At 49.3% G+C, this 12188-nt stretch overlaps 1 protein-coding gene across 1 annotated transcript in view; it reads left to right on the top strand.

The window, feature by feature from the left end:
* Nucleotides 1-11699, top strand: part of LYRM4 (LYR motif containing 4) — a 150249-nt gene extending 138550 nt beyond the window's left edge. Inside the window, exon 3 of the mRNA XM_069493318.1 lies at nt 11269-11699. Coding sequence (XP_069349419.1) covers nt 11269-11337 — 69 coding nt within the window. The 3' untranslated portion in view covers nt 11338-11699. The remainder of the gene's footprint in view (nt 1-11268) is intronic.
* Nucleotides 11700-12188: the final 489 nt, after the last annotated feature.

The raw sequence follows: 12188 nt of genomic DNA on the forward strand, positions 1-12188 counted from the left end.
GTGGTTTTTGTGACTAGAAGCGCTGAGTTCAGGGACAGACGTGCAGCCGAGCTTCAGTCTCTCCCTGAGTACAGGAGCATGACCTCTGATGGGACATTATCTCTGGCGGTTTGCCTGGGCTCTTGTCACCATCCCAGGGAAATGCCAGGTTTTACTCTGTTGTGACGTTTGGGTCCTGAGCTCTGCCCAGTTCCAAGAAGGTCCTGGTGACTCTTACGGCGGTGCTAACACGCAACACAGTGTGTTTGCTGTTTGAGTGCTTTCATCTCAGGGACCCTGGGTTGCACAATGCTTCAACGCCAGCTCCAGGGGACTCCAGTGGCTGGTGCTGTTTGTGTCTGTTGTCCCCACGTGGCCAGCTCTGCCCTGACCATCAGACGTGGGGGAGGGCAGGTGTGTGAGTCTGATGGGAGAACAAGTGGCTGCCTCCTGTTCCATAACTATCTCCCGAGCAGGGGTCCAGACCAGCAGACAGAAATCATCCTCAGCACCCAGCAGCGCTGAAGAACAGGCGCGTGTGTGGGAGCGAGAAAGGTAGTCTCTGCCCTCTGCAGCAGGTGATGGCATCTTACAGCGACGCCATCACGTGCCAGGACACCTCCCTCCCCACCCTGGTTTTGTAGTCCATGGCCCTGCCTTCTGAAGGACTGTACCTAAAGTGCACCTGGTAGGAAAACAGCCACCCTGTTGTTTTCATTTAGAAAAATATTCAACCATTGGGGTAAAAAAACTAGTAAGTACTCAGCTGAATCCCCTTAGATGAGCACGTCTTCTTGTTCAGGGGTGCCAATCAGAAGCAAGGGAGCAATGTCATGCCCAGACCACCCCCCACATGACCTCCCTAGTGAGAAATGCCACAGGTGGGGCCTGGGCCACACATGTCCTGAAAAGCAGACCCTGTGGTTCTGGTGTCCAGACCTCGTTAGGAACCTCTGCCTTAACATGTGTATCCATTCGGGAAGGACTCGTTCCTGCGGAGGAAACAGAAGGCTTGTTGGAATGGGAACTGCTGCCGGCTGCCCACAACTTGGGGCTCTCTCAGATCCATTAAAATGGTTTTATTTCCTTTACTATCATGGCCTGGAATGCAAAAGAAAGAGGCCAGCACGCGGTGGGCTTATTTTTTTTAACTGAACGTGAGACATCCAGAAAGACAGCGGGCTGTCCCAGAACACTGACAACCGTGGATGAGGGTTAGAGCAGCCGTGCAATTCATCGTTCAAACCAGGACGATGGGGAGTGAGAGGGCTCTGTCAGTATCACCCGGGCGGTAGGTGGAGCCCGGACGTGCAGTCATGCTGGCGAGAGTACACACTCTGGCACCTGGTTTCTCTCTTGTCCCAACAAGCAAGGATGAAACACATTAATTATTAACAGGGGCAGGGGATAGAGGGAAGGGATGTGACTGCTCTTCACTCTGCCAGCAACAACACGGAGGAAATATGAGGCTGACTCCCCACCACCTCCCTCCACTTCGAGCATATCCAGTATCTAAAATTCAAGACTTGGAGATGGAGTGTGTATGGGGAGAAGGGGCGCAAAAAGATTCATCTCTGGCTTCTTTGAAATTGCCTTCTTCCTCTGTTAGTGGATTTAGCTGGTGACTGAATTTTCAGAGAGGCAGTCTTCTGTTGCATAAAATGTTGGAAAAATTAAAACTAGTAATGTTATGCTGTTACACGTAAACATTTTAGAAATCCAGGTGCTGGATTCTAGAAAGAAGAAAGGTCATGTGGACTGAGAGCTATTTTTAGAGGAACATGATGTGATCCGTATTCATAAGTTTGGGTTTTATAATACCTCTTATTGCTACACAGAAAAGACTGAAAAAATTATATATAAATTCATGCATCCCCATTTCAGTTTGCTGCTTTAAAAAAGTAGTAGGAAGTATATAAAGCATAATAAAATGGGCTACTTGACAAATAAGCTTTTATATCTTGTGACTTGACTATGACAAGGCTGTGGTAGTGACTCTTCATGCTGGGATCTCACCAGAAAGAATTGCTGCATGAGTTGGAGACAGCATGAAAGGCTGTCTGGCCTTGTCGTAAGCCAAGGAGGGACACCGGGGTTGTGCTCACGTTTGTGGAGCAGGTGAACAGGAGCAGGTAGCTGGGCCCAGGCCATCTGGCAGGAGGCCCAAAACTGAAATTCTACTATCAAAGATGTATTTGTATTGTATTGGCGGCTCAACGGCTGGGGGCTTTGGGGAGGTTTGTTTTGGGTTTTAGGGGGTTTTTTGTTTGTTTGTTTTGTTTTGTTTGCCTTTCCAAGCTCCTGTGAAGTGTAGCTCTCTTAGGAAAGTGCAATATCTTAAAAGTATGCTTCTGAAACTAGGTGTATCAGAAGGTACTCAAAGGCACAGGCTAAATATGGTGCATCTTCTCGGAGCATCAGTGTTACTTGTCAACTTAGGGAAAACTTTTTTTTTTGGAGACGGTCTCACTGTGTTGCTCCGGCTGGAGTGTAGTATCTGCTCACAGGCACAGTTACAGCACAACACATCCCCAAACTCCTGGGCTCAAGCATTCCTCCCATCTCAGCCTCTGGAGTAGCTGGGACTACATGCATGTTCCACTGTGCCCAGTGGGGAAAATATTTTTATAGTAAAATAAGCACAAATATGTTATAGATCAGAATACACCACTTATATGGAGATCAAAAGGAGACTTCAAAGAAATGTTCTAGTTACAGCAGCCCTTTGCCACTAAGCCCCAAGTCCCCAGGACTGTGACTTTGTGTATTAACTACTTCTGCATATCAGGGTCTGGTTTGTTACTCTTCTATTCGGTTAACTTCTCTCTCCTTGGGCCAGTGTCATACTATTTTAATTGTATCTCAAAAATGCTTTAAGATTTTCCTTTTCACAATTTTCTTTCTTGACTTTTTATTCAAATAAACCTTAAAGTCATTTTGTCAAGTATTTTTAAAAATCGTACTGAGATTTTTATTATCATTGTGTTAAATGTAAATGAACTTGCAAAAATCGGAATTTTTATATGGTTCTATCTTTTCATGAACATGGTATATCTCTCATTTCATTAAAATTTGTTTTATAATAAATTTCTAAGTTTTCTAGTTTCTTCCTAAAGATCACACATGTTTCTCACTAAGGTTATGTCTATGTGTGTTTTTTGTTGCTGTGACTGTTGCTATTGTCTTTTCCCATTATGTTTTCAGTGTGATTCGCTGGGATGCTGGCTTCTGACACGTGAAATGGTAGAGCATGCCCAGCAGAGCAAGTACACACCTTCCAAAAATGGAAATGAAAGCAAAGCAGGGCAGATAGAGTTTGCCTGTAAAAGCCTATAAATTGATGATAATGATGATACCTTCCCCATAAAGTTATTATGAGGTTAAAAGAAATACTTTAATTAAATTAATTAAACACTTAGAATAGTGCCTGGTACAAGGTAAATGCTTATTAAATGTCACAGTTACTTTCATCATCATCATCATCATTTTTTACTAGTGACAGCATTTTCATCATTAATAGTAATAGTACCATCATTATGATACCAGAGGCAAGATTTAGCACTGTCCCCAGTGGGTCCCCAGCCTCTGAGAGGAAAGAGAGCAATGAGAGTCTATCCCCTGGCTTCACCAGCAAAGCCAGATGTCCACATCTCTCTCGTCACTTTCCAGGGCCCGGGCACCTCCTTCTCACACCAGATGCTCTGCCCAGCTCGAAGCATCGTGGGCCCTACCTGGGCAGGAAGCCATGCCCCTGGCACAGATGTGAGGAAAGAACTGACTCAGCGGTCAGTCCCCAAGTCCTGCCCAGAAAGCTCACATTCAAAACCAGGCGGTGGGTTCAGGTGTTGCTGATGCCATCTCAACACAGTGGGGATTCAACTATTACAGAATCATAGGCAATTGCAGCTAGAGGGCGAGGGGCCCTTGAGATCATTGAGGTCAGGGTCTGGGACCCCATGATGTCCATCTTGAAAGAGATAGGCCATGAACAATGCTGTACATGTAAGTAACATTTAATGGGCCCTTGTCATGTGCCTAGCATTGTGCTTATTTAATCCTCCCAACAGCATTGAGACATTTCATGTATTTGAGCCCCAGGAAGCAGCTGGGGTGGCTGGTAAATCTTCTTGATGTTTGACACCTCATTTCATTCTCATGGCGGCCCTGTGAAATGGACAGGACGTGGCAGAGGCAGGATTAGGACCCCAGCCCCAGTCTGGGTCCATTCCTCGCTCCAACCTCCCCACCGCCCACTCCCCTGGTGCCTGAGCCCAGCCCTTGGGACCCTCAGTCCCTCAGTCAGATGGAGAAGTGTTGCACAGGTGACTGTGCGTTGCTTCAGCGGAGCAGGCAGTGAAGACCTGGAGCACGGTACCCAATTATATTTTCTTGGATCCTGCTTCCTCCTCCCAACAGGTTATTTGTCTAATGAGTCTCAGAGCTCATAAGTGTTTCTGGGCCATCCAGTCATCCCATCTACTTGCAGTTGAGTAATCTGTGTATTTTTCTAATAGACTCTAATGCCAGCTCCTAAACTTTATAGAATAAAAGTGTGATCAGCTTTAATGACCAATTTATGCGCAGTAATAGTCTGATGTGGCTGTATAGGTCAATTTGGGATTCTGGAGGGCCCGTAAATTGAAGCTGTTAATTGCACTTGCTCACGTCCATTGACCAGAGCCTTTCACCCGCGGCGCGGGAGCAGCAGGCTCTGCCATTAGCACAGCAGCATCGATCCCGGCCGGCCTCCTGTTGTGTGCTGGCACATTTTATAGCCCAAATAAATGTAACAGAACTGTTACACAAACATTTATTGCCTCAACTCTATGGCCCTCGTTGAGATAACTTTTTAATATTTCCTCCCTGTGTGAACTGAATATTTCCCTTACCTCTTCTGTAATTGCTCTGAGTTAATCCCTTATAGCCCTGGATTATGGCCTTCAGCCCTCTGCTGGGCCAAATTTAAATCATTTGATGTTGCTCAAAAGTCAGTGAACAATCTTGTTGCAGTAAATGGTTCTCTCACTACTTTTATTGACTCACCTTCATCAGTCTCCTATTTCCACCAGCAGGCACAACCTAAGCACTCTGGAATCACTTACTGATCTGGGTTGTAGGGTTAGTGGGCCTAGAGCCTTGTAACCATGGAGTACAGGACACTGATATTTTTCGTTACCAAGTGCTTACTTAGTGAGCATCTTGTGTGCCTGGCTCTGTCCTGAACTACGCTCTGAAGGCAGCTAAGTCAACTGACATGGTCTCCTCCTCTCGCCTCCTCCCCTGTCACTGGCACTCTGGTAGGAGACCTGAGATAGGCTCACTTATAGTACAGGGGCCACGTGGGGTCATGTAGGTGGCCCCAACACGTGCAGTGGGTGCCCCAGGAGGGAGAACTTGGAAGACCCCAAGTATGATGGCACATAGGGTGGGCGGCCAACAGAGGAAGGACTGTACACGTCAAAGAGTCCCAGACAGAGAGGAAGACGAGCATCTTTATGTTCTTGTGACACCATTAACATTATTAAGATCTGATTCATACTTTCTCAAAGTGGACTATAATTTTCTTTGTTTTGATTTCAACTTGCCTAAAACTTGGCTCTTCAGATTGTCCCCTAGTTCTTCACTATGTGGATTTCCTTTGGAGTCTTTTACACGGGGCCGATGGGGACTAGGCCACCCACCTCACAACTGCATGTCTTGCAAGAGAGCCTCTCCCCCAGAGGTTCCATCCTCTAGATTGGAGGACTTTGAGAAACAGATATGACGCTGACTGTCGTAATGGGGGCTTTTGTCAGAAACACAGCAGAGAGCCGCATGACAGGAGGATCCCGTGTTCTGGTTCTGGCCAGAGCGTAGAGGATATGGCCTTTAGCACACACAGCTTTCGCACGGGGACGTCTGTGTGAGAAACATGTTTGCTCTGTGGCATGATAAATGTGCTGCTGAAGCCTTCAAACAGGCCACCTGGGGGGAGTGTCAGTTGGACAAACAAGTCTTCTAGAAAAGAGTTTTGCAAGATCCATCAGGAACCATGAAAATATTCATATCTATGTACCCAAAAATTCCACTTCTGGAAACATTTTTTTTATATGTACATATTCATGGAGTACAAGTGCAGTTTAGCTACCCTGCCTTGCAGTGAAGTCAAGGCCTTCAGTGCATACATCACCGAATAGAAACCTTTCATAAGCAAAAAAGTCAGAGATGCAATAAAATTTTTATATATAAGAATGATAATCCTACCATTAAGTGAAAACAATCTAAATGTTCACTATATGGCAACAGATTATCTTTGCAATGGAATGTTGTGCTGTTATTAAAAATATCACTTAAAAGAACAATTAATGGCATAAGGATCAAAATATGAAGTTTATTAGAAATAGCAAGTTATGATATGATTCCAAAGTTAAATATTGTGTGTTTGTATACACACACATACATTTTAAATCTATATGTGAATTAACAGACTAGATAGAAAACTACCAAAATATTAATAACCACATACCCTAATATAATAAAATATTTAGAGAGAAAAAGAACAGTATCTTCATAAAGTTCCTGCGTAGTTTCTTTAAACTTTGGAAACATCCATGCTATCTGTTAATGGCACTTCCCCAGATGATAGGATTGTTTTCACTTATCACAGGACATAGATCACCTCCTTCTCTGCACTGACCTTTTTTTCTTAGTCATATGATCTCACGCTAAAATTCACATTGTGTTATACAAATAAAAAGTAAAATGCACACTGTGCATTCAAGTCAGTTAGGAGTTGGTTTAGCTGTATGTAACAAGAAACCCAAATAACAGTGGCTTTAAAAAGACAGATGTTTATTTTTCTTTCACATAAAAGAAAGCTGGCAGTAAGGTGTCCAGGGCAGTAAGGTGTCCAGGGCTGGTGTGGTGGCTCCATGGCGGCTCATCAAGAACCCAGACACCTCCTTTCTGTCCCCCACCCTTAGTGTGTAGCTCCCATATCAAACCTCCCTCACAGTGATAGATGGCTGCTGAGGTTCCAGCCATCCAGTTATATTCCAGGCAGCAAGGAGACAAAGGGGGGGGGGAGGGCAGTGGAGTGCCCCTGAGTGGAGGCAGCCCCCTTTAAAGAACTTTCCCAGATGCTCTGCCCATGATACCAGCAGAAACCTCACTGGCCTCCTCTGGCTGCAAAGGCAGCTGGACAGAGACATACACATTGGCCCCAGTAAGGAAATAGAGAGATGGATACTGGGCAGGCCACAGTGATCTCATGTGGTTATCTCAAATTTGGATACTATAGGCTCACAGTTTTTGCAATAACTGCAACCGTGCTACCGTGATGTATAATTTGTGTTATAAAGAAATCAGCATTGGTTGGGAAAGTGTAGATAGAAAAGCAGCATTTTAGAAAAAGCACTGGACAGAGATCAGAAGATGTGGGATTCAGGTCCTGCATAGATTGACTTCTCTGGGCTTCAGGCCTCCCCACAAAAATGAAGGCAGAGATTCTTAGAGCATCTACACACGTCAGCCTTGATCTTGCAATGGTTCACCCCTACCCCCTGCACGCCCCGTATTTCCCTGGCCCTCTCCCTCTAGACCTTCTGCCACCTCCTCCGTTAAGCCAGAATCATCTCTCACTAACACTCTTACTGCGCCCTTCACTGGGTCCCCTGGCTACAGCCTCTCCACTCTTCCACTTGCCTTGACACTGAGATAAGATGATCTTTTTTAACCACAGATCAGAGTCAGTCAGTCCTCTATTTTTAACATTTTAAGGGATCTCCATTTCCCCCAGAGTGAGTTTGGCATCTGCGTTCTGGCCCTAGCCCACCTCTTCTCTGCCTTTACCCCTGACCCCCACACTTCTGCATCCATGCCCAGCCCATCTCTGTCCTTGACAGCCTCTAAGTCCAAACACACCAGGAGCGCACACCCACTGCCTTGGCCGGTGTCCTTCCCTCTCTCTGGAGTGTGCCTCTCCCTCCCCCAGCTCCAGCCTCGGGCGCTGACCTCCTATCCCCAGGGCCATCTCCTCTGAGAAGTCTTCCCTGACTCCCTCCTGTCTTCTAGATTCCTACAGTCCTGTATGCCGCCCTCTTTGCTAGCACATTCCAAATCCTAGGCACTTATCTATCTCATTTCTTGTCCATCTCTCCTCCTGGACTCAGAGATTCCTGCGGGCAGGAATCACACCTGAAAGTCTCACCCACACACAGTGCCTGGGACAGGAGGAGGTACTCACCGCTTGTCTGCCGGATGGCTGGGGTGTCCTTCCAGGGCTCCTCCAGCATCTGCTGGGTCTTTCAGTCAACAAACACCAGTTCGTTGTATGCTGCAGATGACCAGCCTTGCACTTGTAAGGAAGAGCCCAGCCCTGCCCTGTGGGTCCGTCTTTGCCGCAGAGCCGCTTACTTAGTGCCTTGGGCTCAGATTCCCTCTCTCCCTCACTCCTCACTGCTGAGCACTGTTGTCTGCTAGGACTTTGAGGGGCTCCCAGAGCAGTGCGAAGGATGGAGAAGGGGAGGTAGACATGAACTTGAGCATGTGAGCTCACACAGGCCACATGCACAGACCACACAGGTGATCCGGAGGGGCTACGGCAAGGGCAGGCCTCGCTAACCTGCTGCCTGGGCTGCTGGCCTGTGGGCAGGAGGTGGTTGGAAGGAAGGGGCAGGAATCCAGTCACACCTCCAGTTGCTGCAGCAAATTTGTTCTCCCCTCCGTGTCTGCAACAGCTGTTCCTTGGCTAGATGGCCACCACCTGCTCCAAGGATTCTCACACCAGGTGCCACACTTGGCTGAGGAACCTCACACCACGTGGGTGTCACACTGGCTCAAGAACCTCATACATCTTCTCTTGACATCTGCCAACTTTGTTGAAGGCCCAAAGACTGCTGCGCAGCAAGGGACCATAAAGATTACCTAGTAGTGTCTAGACGTCTCATTTGATAGACGAGGACACTGAGACCAGAGGGAGGATGTGGAGAGTCCCCAGCACGGCCAGTGGCAGAGCCAGGGCTACAGCCCAGGTCTGCCGTCTCCCAGCCCAGGGTCTTCCCGGAGTGCCACCTTGCCTTCTGGCACATCAGAAGTAGGACACATGGATCAACGCTGGGCCACCCAGAGACCACACAGCTGGTATTAGCGGTGTCCCAGGGGGATCCCAGGGACGTGGACAGCGCCTTTAGCCACAGAAGCTGAGAGTCAGAAGGGGAGCCCATCTGATTCAACTCTATCTGGCATATAAATTCTTTCTCCATCCTCACTTTATACAGGGACAGAATTTACAGCTTCTCAAGGCGGCCTATTCCTTTTTGAACAACTCTATTAAATATTTCTTCCTTATGCCATCTCGTAATTTCTGCCCACCACCAGAGCCTTGAAAAAGTGATGGTAAACTCAGTCAAGCACTCAGGGAACGTGTGATTGTAGACACTTCTAAGAAGGGTTCCTGATGAACCCTCCAAGATCAACTAAATATAAAACAAGCTCCCAGGTAACTAAACCATTGGAGCTGTTATGTAAGATCATTTGTACTTAACCCAGTTGAATTATAGGGACAGCACTGCCAAAATGATGATTTTTTTTAAAAGATCATCGGTATTTGAGCCTTTCTTCTCTGAATGCCATTTGAGAGGAGTCCACACGTGTGCTGAGGTTGATACACGGCAGTGAACCCCTATGCGAGTCAGTGGGGAGAAAGTTGCTGACCTTCCTCTTCTCCGTAGCAGGGACGTGGGCTTCAGCTCGCCTGGCAGCCGTTTCACACTGTCGAGGAGGGGGCCCAAGTCCGCGTGCTCCGCTCACCGCGGCGCAGCCCCGCAGAACCCAGCCCTCGGAGGCGGGGGTGGTTCCCGCCTCGCTACCAGCCTCGCGGGCCTACCCGCTTGCGCTTGCGGGGAGCGCAGCACCCCAGGCCCGCCCCGCGCTTGCATCAGCATCCTCTAGCACAACGAGAGGAAGGGGAGGCTGAAGGCACAGCAAAGGCGCTTCGCGTTGACTTTTGTTAGGGATGGTGCTAAAGCGCTCCTTCCCCTCCCCCACCGCCGGGGTCTTTTTAATTAAGCGATTCACTTGTAGTTCAAAGTACCTGCACGGTCACCCCATCCCCGCAAATCTCCACTGTCCGCTTTTGCCTTCGTCTCAGGTGACTCGGCTGCTCTCTCTCTGCCGCTTTTTTCTGGCATCTCCACCGCACTTACCAGCCCTCGGGGACCCGCGCGGGCAGACCCTCCTGTGCCTCTGCGCAAGTGCGGGAGGGCGAGCAAACAGCGAGGGGGGACCGAGACTCGGTGGGCGGCGGGGGAAGGGCACCGCCCCTCAACACGGGCCTTAGAGTGGCGTGGCCCCCCTCGTCCTGGGCCCGCCTTCGGAATACCCTGTGGAGAGGGAGGGAGAACCACAGGAGGGTCTGGATTCTGAGTCGTGGCCACTCTAGGTGGCGGCTCTAGCCTCTGGGAGTTTTCCCTCATTTACTTAAAGAGCAGTTACTCACCCCAAATTACCTATAGATAGGGCCAACTACTCTGAAATCCAGACAGAGTTTCTAATGCCCAGCCCTTTCTGCTCCAGTTCTACTGGTTCCTGAAAAAGTATCACTCAGGAAATGCTTTTAGAGAAAAACTATGACGGAGACCCTGTGTTCTAGAGAAAAGATCTACTGTATCCCCAGATCATGGCTCCAGCCTCCACCTGGGCACAGGAACATGTGGGCACTAACAGAGACACTTAACTAACAAGAACACCTGAGAAAGAGGGGGGCGGGAAAAACGGGAGGCTGGGGTGTGAACACAGACTACTGGCCTCAGCGCCCCCAGGCCAGGTGGAGGAATAGTGTCTGCATTGGCCGTAGTACAACGCCTTTCCTACCCCCGCGTGGACAAACCCGTTTCTACAGGCTGCTGAAAGCCTCTCCTTGTGGAAGAAGCAGTTCTAAAGGAAGGAAGCCCTGCTAGGTGAGGAGGCGCCGTGCACACGTCCCCCGGCTCTGCCTCCAGCCGTGCCCAGGGAGCCTGGGGGTGGCGGACCGCCGGGCAGCCCCAGACTCCAGGCCGCGGCCACCTTGCCTTGCAGAGAGGAGTGGTGTGCAGATCTGTGACTTCTCACAGTGAGGACGGTGCGAGTTGGACGGTGCGAGGAACTAGCCAAGGCAAACCTGGTGAGCAGCGTAGCCCCACAGTGCAGTTTCCAGAAGGGTGCAGCCCTGTGATGCAGACATTCGTATTGTAAATGCTGGAAACGCTTTCTGACCTTTCGCAGCGCACTGAGTCCCACAGTTCTTGACCTGTGTCTTTTCTTCACCTTCAGGTCCACATTGGCCAACTGTATTCGACTAACAAGCTTATCATTGAGAATCAAAAGAAGCCCAAGACCTAGGAGCCGGGGACCTGCCACCAGCGGCAGCCGGGGACCACCTTCAGCATCCATTCTGTGCTTGGGAGCCTCCAGCTCTGCCTCCCTGTGGGAGCCGACAGACTGAGTCACGTTTCCATTTTGTTGCAGCCTCACCGAGAGGACGGCCGTCTGCCCTCGGTTCGGTGCTGGAGTGAGGGGCGGCGCACTCGGAACAATGCCGCATATCGCTGCGCCTCTCCCCTCCCGCCCCCTCCGTAGCTCAGCGCCACCGTGTAGTGCGTTTCCGGACTTTGTGTCTTGGTCCTTGACAATAAATAGGCTTGTCTCCCTAAGCCTTTCACACCAGATAAACCCATGGCAGTGAAAGCATGTTCATTTCCTGCTGCTGCTCTGGGGGACCCCTGGGGAGCGTCCAGCCCTGAGCCGAGAGCGCCCTTTGTGAAGGCAAGTTCGAGCACCAGCGAGAGTCGGGGCATGGTGGGGAGTAGTGCAGGGGTACAGGGTTCACCAGGGGTTTATACCTGGGCCCGCTGCAGCAACACAGGTGACAGCTATGTGGACACACACCCAGACAGCATCACAGCATGAGCCCCACCTGGGAGCTTGCTGGAAACGCAGGCTCTCACGCACCTCCCCGCACCTTGTGAAGGAGAGGCCACAGTCTGCCACCACCCCCAGGTGACTCCACGCAGGCCGGAGTCTGCTGGCGTCTGACTCAGCAGGTGAGGCACCGCAGTTTTTGTGTATTTTTAAAGCTTTCCCTGTGTTTTTCATGGTTAGCTAGTTTGGGGACCCTCTGCTCTGCGTATGTTACAGGTAATAAAGGTATTGTTTATGTGCTTGTATTCCTGGAAACACATTCATTCCAAATG

The sequence above is a fragment of the Eulemur rufifrons genome, chromosome 18, assembly GCF_041146395.1.
Source record: "Eulemur rufifrons isolate Redbay chromosome 18, OSU_ERuf_1, whole genome shotgun sequence".
Taxonomy (NCBI): Eukaryota; Metazoa; Chordata; class Mammalia; order Primates; family Lemuridae; genus Eulemur; species Eulemur rufifrons.